The 7574-nt window shown below is 55.7% G+C and overlaps 2 protein-coding genes across 2 annotated transcripts in view; both read left to right on the top strand.

The window, feature by feature from the left end:
• ALDH3B1 (aldehyde dehydrogenase 3 family member B1) overlaps positions 1 to 4073 on the top strand; it is a 19992-nt gene extending 15919 nt beyond the window's left edge. Inside the window, exons 9-10 of the mRNA XM_003798304.3 lie at positions 672 to 771; positions 2431 to 4073. Of these exons, the coding sequence (XP_003798352.1) occupies positions 672 to 771; positions 2431 to 2621 (291 nt within the window). The 3' untranslated portion in view covers positions 2622 to 4073. The remainder of the gene's footprint in view (positions 1 to 671; positions 772 to 2430) is intronic.
• A 163-nt stretch (positions 4074 to 4236) lies between these two features.
• NDUFS8 (NADH:ubiquinone oxidoreductase core subunit S8) overlaps positions 4237 to 7574 on the top strand; it is a 6185-nt gene continuing 2847 nt past the window's right edge. Inside the window, exons 1-5 of the mRNA XM_003798303.3 lie at positions 4237 to 4344; positions 5360 to 5417; positions 5505 to 5555; positions 6375 to 6464; positions 6558 to 6730. Coding sequence (XP_003798351.1) covers positions 5360 to 5417; positions 5505 to 5555; positions 6375 to 6464; positions 6558 to 6730 — 372 coding nt within the window. The 5' untranslated portion in view covers positions 4237 to 4344. The remainder of the gene's footprint in view (positions 4345 to 5359; positions 5418 to 5504; positions 5556 to 6374; positions 6465 to 6557; positions 6731 to 7574) is intronic.

Here is a 7574-nt window from a genome sequence, read left to right as displayed (position 1 = left end):
GAGGCAGGAGACTCGCTTGAGCCCAGGAGTTGGAGATTGCTGTGAGCAGTGAAGCCATGGCACTCTACCCAGGGAGATAGCTTGAGGCTCTGTCTCAAAAAAAAAAAAAAATTACAATGGAGTTGTCATGTAGTGACTATGTGGTGTCTACCAATCTTTTTTTCCTACCACTCTTCAAATAAACCTATAGACTGAAGGAGGTCCCCGCTAAGTCAAGCAAGGGCCAAGTTTATGTTCTAAAGTGCAAATCTGACCACACCACTGTGCATGTCTCATGTCCCCTGTGCTCACACCACACAAGCCCCTCAGCTCTGCTCTGCTGCTTTGAATAACTCTGCCCCCATCATGGGCTCAGCAGGCACATCATGTCCCTCCCCAGGACATCTCCCTGACTACCTGGCACGGGAGGTGCCACTATACTCTCCATGTGCCCAGGTGACACTGGGTTTCCTGCCCCACCGTGGGCTGAGTCTGTGTCCCCAGCACTCTGCATGGGGAAGCAGCAGATGCTCAGGAAACATGTCCCAAGTCAGAGCCTTGATGACTGGCGAGTATACAGCCACTGCCCTGATTTCAGCTGATACAGTGGCCTCAGACTCTTTCTGAGCAAGACCAGTGTCACTGAGTTCACCCCAAGGAGGTGGCCTGGCATATACCCTGCTCTCTCCCAGGTGGTGAAGAGAGTGCTGGCCCGGACCAGCAGCGGGGGCTTCTGTGGGAATGACGGCTTCATGCACATGACGCTCACCAGCCTGCCCTTCGGAGGAGTGGGTAGGTACTGCCATCCTGCCCGCTGTCACCATTCCTGAATGAACTCCATGTGTCACTTGCATACATCCTCACTGAGAAATGTCCCAGCTCAATCTCAGTGCAGAGGGACAAGGAAGGGTGCCTTTCCTCACTGGCTATGCTCCACCCCAGCACCTCCATTCTGCTCTCCTCCCCATAGTATCCGAACTCATCTCTGCAGAGATACACAATTTTAGTGGGTCTTTAAAGAAACCATAACTGTGATTACCCCATCTACCATGCTGCGCCGCAGACCCCCTACTGTGTTCTCTTTGCTCCTTAGCTGCCAATTCTTTAACCCCTGCCCCAACCCCTCAGTCCAATCCTTGGCATCACACCCCATTTCTACCCTGTTGATGGTTGCTGCCTGGTCCCCTTCCCTGGGGAGGTCCAGGTAAGCACCAATGCCACCTCTGTCCCTCAGAGCAGCCCTGACGCAGCTGCAAAGTCTTGGCCAGGAGTCAGGAAACCTCAGAGCTAGACCCACCAATGAAGTGACAGACTGTGCAATCCAGGGTGCCATCCCCCATTTCCTCCTCAGTGAACAGGTAGGGCCAGAGGGGGTAATTTGAGGTCACTCAGTGTCAGAGTGAACGGCTGCAGGACCTGGCAAGCTACCCCCAATGCGCCTACACCCTTCCTGGATAGTGGCCAATTACACAGGAGAACCCAGAAGGCTGCTGTCCTAGCTCTGCAACTCCCTCCTTGAGTCCTGTGCCTGGACTCTCATCTGGGTCCTTCCACCAGATCCTGCCCAGCTCCCTACTCCAGTCTGCAGCCCTCCTCATCCCACCCCTATGCCTGGGGAGAGGCCAGGGCTGTTTGCCAGTGAATCTGATCCTGCTGCTCCCTGAGGACAACCTCCCCCAGGTCTCCAGGCATCAAGCCAGGCCCTTACTCAGCTCCTGAGGCCAGCCTCCCTTCCTGCTCTAGCTGTGGGGTCCTGCTCTGGCCTCCCTCTATGTCCCTTACTGCTGCTCCAGTAGCCTGAGCCCTGCCCAGATCCCTGACATGCCAAGGTGTCCCCAATCCACCTACAAGTCCCTACCCACCCTCTTCACATGATTAACTCCACATCCAGAGGGGCAGGCCTCACTCACTGCAGGAAGCCCTCCCTGATTACCCCCTAACTGCACCTAGGCTGTGTCCCCTGCACTCCCAGGGTCCTTATTGGCCTCCCTACCCAGATGCTGAGAAGGACTCATAACAACACAGTGCTTGCTGTGTCCACAGGCCTGAACACTCCCTTACTCCCCCCCAAACCCAGGAGGTAGGTACCATTGTCACCCCATGGTACAGAGAAGGTTGAGGCACACAAAGGCACAGTCACTTGCTCAATGTGACATAGCTAACTCGTGGCAGAGCCAGGATTCAGGCCCAGGCCACCTGGCTCTTGAACCAATGCCCTTGACCACTGTTGCCTATCTGGTCCCAACTCTTGATGTCCCTAGTTGGTGCCAGAGTTGGGGCCAAGCCCTTTATGCACAGTGCCCCATAATTAGCTACTGGGCAGATGGGGAACTGAGGCCTAGAGAGGTGAAGCTAGCCTGCTTTTGTCCCACTGTATGTAACTGGCAGAGTCCAGGTCTGACGACCCCCTGGGCTGCCCCTGAGCGCCTCTCTCCCTGTGCTACTGGGCAGGTGCCAGCGGGATGGGCAGGTACCACGGCAAGTTCTCCTTCGACACATTCTCCCACCATCGTGCCTGCCTGCTTCGCAGCCCCAGGATGGAGAAGGTCAACGACCTCCGCTACCCACCCCACACGCCGCGTAATCTGAGGGTGCTGCTGGTGGCCATGGAGGCCCGCTGCTGCAGCTGCACGCTGCTCTGAGCTCATGCGGGAGCCTGGGGTGGCCCTCCACAGCCTGTGGTTTGAGTCCTCCACCGGCTCTGCCAGCTAGCAGGGACAGGCCTGAGCTAGGGAGCACGAGGAGGAAGAACAGCCAAGGCCACAGACCAGCATTAGCCTTCCTCTCTCAGCCACCTCTTAAATAAGGTTGGCCACGAGGAGGGGCATGGGAACCAGTGCAGTGACCCTCCCATGCTAGCCACCTGTGTCCTGGGAGAAGAGGACAGACAGAGCACTCTGAGCCACTACTTTCCTATGGAGGGTGCAGCAGACGGGCCCTGTCCTCTGTGGGCCCCAGCTTCCCCATCTGTGCAGTGAAGATTGAAAATTGACACCTCCTGAGATTGTTATGAAGATTAAATTAGGGAGTTGCTGACCCAATCTCCAGGTGTCCCCTTTCCTCGCTCATGTAGAGAGCTGCCTCCCGCGTCCCTCCCCTAGGTCAGCTGGGGTCCTGCAGCAGCAGCTCCATGGGGGCCTCTCAGAACTCTAGACCCCTCACCCTCACCATGTCCCACCCTGGATTCATCCTCTTACCCACCCTGTTTATCCTCCTGGGCCCTACCCATTCAGCTGCCAAAGCCCAGATCCTGGGCCTGCTGCCTGACACCTGTTCTCACCTCCCAAGTCCACACTTTAATTGCCTCGGCCAGGGCCTGATGCAGGCCAACATCCCATGACCTTCCTTCTCCTCGGGGCCCTCCTCAGGACACCTGCTCATCTTCCCAAAGCTTGCAGAGACCATGCCGCTCCCCAGCCTGAAACCCTCCAGGGACTGACTACCTTTGGTCCACAAGTCCCAAATCGTTAGGAGGCTCTGCCTCTAGCTCTCCAGATAAGTCACCAAGCTCCTGTCCCTTTTGCCCACACTCAGCCTGCTCTTCTCCTCAACTAGCACGCTTGTCCTCTTTGTCCAAGGACCTCTGCGGTACGCAAGACGTGCCTCTTTGCCTTTCCTGGCCTGCCCGACTCCTACTCACCGTCGGCTTAGACACGACCTCTTCCAGGAAGCCTTCCCAGACCACCATCCCGAAAACGCCTGCATAGGCCTCACATCACAGAATTCGCAGGGGCGGGGGCAACGCAGGTGGTTGAGAGACGGCCCTCATACAGACCCAGGAGTCGGTCAGGTGGCCGCACCCCGCAGGTCTACGGCCCGGGAAAAGTTACTAAATACTGCGTGCCTCAGTTTCCTTAACTGCAACGTTATACTAATGCACCTTGTAGTTCCTCCCCCACGGAATTGCTGCGAGGAGTAAATGAAGCCGCACATGAGCCCAGCGTTTGCGCGGGGAGTCGCTACGGTCAGAGATTCTAAACGTCACGCTGTCTTCTCTACCGCTATCACACGCCCCCGTCCAGACACAGCCGATTCGCTCGAAGCCCAGGGCGACCCGGAGCCGCTTTCTGAACCACGCCCCGGACGTCCCGCCTCCACCGCCGCGAAGTCCTCACTTATTGGCCTTCAAACCAATATGGCAGCTCCCAACATAACGTCAAGCGCCCGCTCCATCCTAGCCAATCAAAAGAAGGATATTTCCGGATCCCGGCTCTGTCAGCAGCTGTATTGACCAATAAGACCACACCATGGAGGGTCAGCGCAGAAAAAGAGAAGCCAGCCAGCTCCATGGCAGCGTCTCAGCGTGTAGGCTCCGCCTCCTGTTGAGCTGCCTTTGAGCCGGGGAGGGAGCGGCAGCACTTCAAGGTTGGTATTCGGGGCACTTCCGTGAAGGCCAGGCCTGGGCAGCGCGGGGTCGGGGCCGAGTGTGGTGTCTTCATTGGCGCCGCCAGCCCTGCACCAGGCTTCATCTTTGCCTGCTCAGGACCCGCGGCCTCTGTCCTTCAGCGTGCAGCAGGCTGACCGAGGAGTCCGCAGCCTCAGGGCGCATGCGCCTCCTGGCTGGCGTCCGTGGGGTCAGAGGTCATGGGGAAGGTCACAGAAGGTGTTGGCTTGGGTGCCTAGGACCCAGTGTGCCCACTAGAGGTTACAGGTCATGTGATGGGCACTTTGATCTCTGGCTGAGTGCTAGGGTCTGGCCCAACCCTTTGTCATGTACGAGCTCCCTTCGTTCTCATGACCCCCAATTTCATAGGTGAGGAGGCTGAAGCCAGTTGACGTCCCCTGCCCAAGGTCCCTCCTTAGGCTGGGGGCCGGTTCCAGTAGAGCATTGAGGCTGGGAAAAGGAATTTGATACTGAGGGTTTCCGGGGCAGAGGGCTAGTTTCAGTCCCGGCCCATCCCCCTATTGTCACTGAGTCACTTAACTTAATGGAGCAGCAGCGTTCCTTATTTGTAGGACAAGATAACAGTACATGTGACCCCCCCCCCCCATACCTGCAGAAAGTAGCTATCAGTGCATGCTGGTGATGGCTTGTAGTGTTATTTTTGATCAGATTAGTGAGGATGAAGGAGGGAAGACTGAAATGGGTGGCTGAAGCTCTGGGAGGGGCAGGAGGAGGGATGGCTTTTAAAGGCTTCTTAGGAGGTGAGATAGAACTTAGGGTTCACAGAAGCTCCCTAAATCTTAGCCCATCTGAGCTGGGTTAGGGTGAAAGACTGGGAGCTGCCTTGCCTGGAAACAGGAAGGGCCTCTGTGCCTGTGACAGGCACTCCAGACCCAGTTGTCTAGAGTCTAGGCTCAGGGTTCCTACAGTGTCAGAGTTCCTAGAGGGGATGCCTCCTGGACACACACCATCCTGCCTCCCTTCTTTTGCCACCAGATGCGCTGCCTGACCACACCCTTGCTGCTGCGGGCCCTGGCCCAAGCTACAAGCACAGGTAGGACCTAGGGAGTCTTTCCTGGGATTGGGGGAGCTCAGTCTCCTGGCATGAGGTCATAGCCACAAAGTGTCGCTCTCCTTGCAGGATATTCCAGTGGCCGGAGTCTACACAGCAGCACAGTGGCAGCCACCTACAGTGAGTACAGAGGTGGCCAGTAGCCTCAGGCATTTCTGCTTGGGATTCTGCCAGAGGTGGAGGAGAAGACCCGGGTTCTGGTCCTGGGTTTGTTAGGGCCCTGTCTTAAGCCTCAGTTTCCACTCTTAAAATACGTATGATGACAGGTGGCACCTGTGGATCAGTGGGTAGGGTGCCGGCCCCATATACCAAGGGAAGCTGGTTCGAACCTGTCCCCAGCCAAACTGCAACAAAAAATAGCCAGGCATTGTGGTTGGCACCTATAGTCCTAGCTACTCAGGAGGCTGAGGCAAGTGAATCACTTAAGCCCAGGAGTTGGAGGTTGCTGTGAGCTGTGATGCCACAGCACTCTACTGAGTACGATAAAGTGAGACTCTGTCTCTTTAAAAAAAAAAAGAGTATGATGATAAGACTGTCTGTGGGCAGAATCCATCATTGCGGGGGTTGCTGGTGTAATCATACTGTACCCCCAGCTGTGATAGGGAGTTGCCAGATGTGGGCCATGTCATGATGCCTGTGCCTCTTCGCCAGCCCCCATGTCAAGCCCCTTGCCCACTCTGTTGACTCTCCTTTCAAGCCCTGCTCAAATGGCCACCCAAGCACAAGGAAAAGTAGACACAGACTGGCCTGGGCCAGAGGTGGCTTCACAGGGCACTTGCAGAGACTGTAGAAAGGTTTGGTGAATGAACAGTCCCCTGGGGAGGCCAGCTCTTGCACCTGGAAGTGAGGGCCAGGCCTCCTCTCCCTGAGCTGGTTCCTGAGGAAGGAAAGGTGTGTGCAAGGCTTCCTGCTATACCCTCTCTGCCCTCCTCTCTGCAGAGTATGTGAACGTGCAGGAGCCTGAGATGGACATGAGGGCAGCAACTGACCGGGCAGCACGCACCCTGCTGTGGACTGAGCTCATTCGAGGTGGGTGCTTGGGTGAGGGAATAGGGCAGGCTGGGGTTGGTCACAGATAGATAGGGGAGGTACCCCTGCTTAACACGTCCATGCTGGTCACAGGCCTGGGTATGACCCTGAGCTACCTGTTCCGGGAGCCAGCCACCATCAACTACCCATTTGAGAAGGGTCCTCTGAGCCCACGCTTCCGAGGGGAGCATGCACTACGCCGTTACCCATCTGGGGAGGAGCGTTGCATTGCCTGCAAGCTCTGTGAGGCCATCTGCCCTGCACAGGTAAGTCCCTGACTGCCACCCCTGCCCTGGGACCTGTGGTGGGATGGAGGCCAGGTGGGGCTTGTGGTGTGCCTGCTTGATGTGTGAAAGTCCCCCCCCCCTTCAAGGTTCTGTTCATGGATATTTCACAGATCAGCTGGAGTTCAGGCCTTTTAGTGCAGAGACAGAAAGATGCAACTAGAGCTGTGGTCCAGACCCTGGGGTGTACCATGTACAACCCCCACCAGACATAGTCATTACTCACTATCCACATAACTCGTCCTGCCCCCAGTGTTCTGTGACTCAGTCCTAGCTTGTCTTGTGAACCACTCCCAGGTCCTCTAAGCCATGAGCTATGGCCTTGATATCTCCATTACAGCCATAGACCAGGAGCTTATGTCCCCAAACAGCAGCAATAATGATGGTTGTGGATTCCAGGTAGCAAGTAGTGTCTACAGACAGGCTAGGCATTGTCCTGAGCTTATTACCTATGTTGTCTCATTTAATCGTTAGAACAGCTCTGTTATCCCCATTTTTTAAATTTTACTTTATGTTATGTTATTTATTTATTTATTTTAGAGATGGGGTTTCACTTTGTTGCCCTCAGTAGAGTGCCATGGCGTTACAGCTCACAGCAACCTCCAGCTCTTGGGCTTAGTCCATTCTCTTGCCTCAGCCTCCTGAATAGTGGGGACTATGGGCACCTGCCACAACACCCGGCTATTTTTTTGTTGCAGTTTGGCCAGGGCCAGGTTCAAACCTGCCACCCTTGGTATATGGGGCCGGTGCCCTACTCACTGAGCCACAGGTGCCGCCCATCACATTTTCTTATTTTCTATTTTATTTTTCTTTTTTTTTTTTTTTT

This window comes from Otolemur garnettii, unplaced genomic scaffold (genome assembly GCF_000181295.1).
Source record: "Otolemur garnettii isolate 467f Iridium unplaced genomic scaffold, OtoGar3 scaffold00134, whole genome shotgun sequence".
NCBI lineage: Eukaryota > Metazoa > Chordata > Mammalia > Primates > Galagidae > Otolemur > Otolemur garnettii.
The sequence above is the reverse complement of the archived record's forward strand: the minus strand, read 5'-3'. Positions and strand labels throughout refer to the sequence as shown.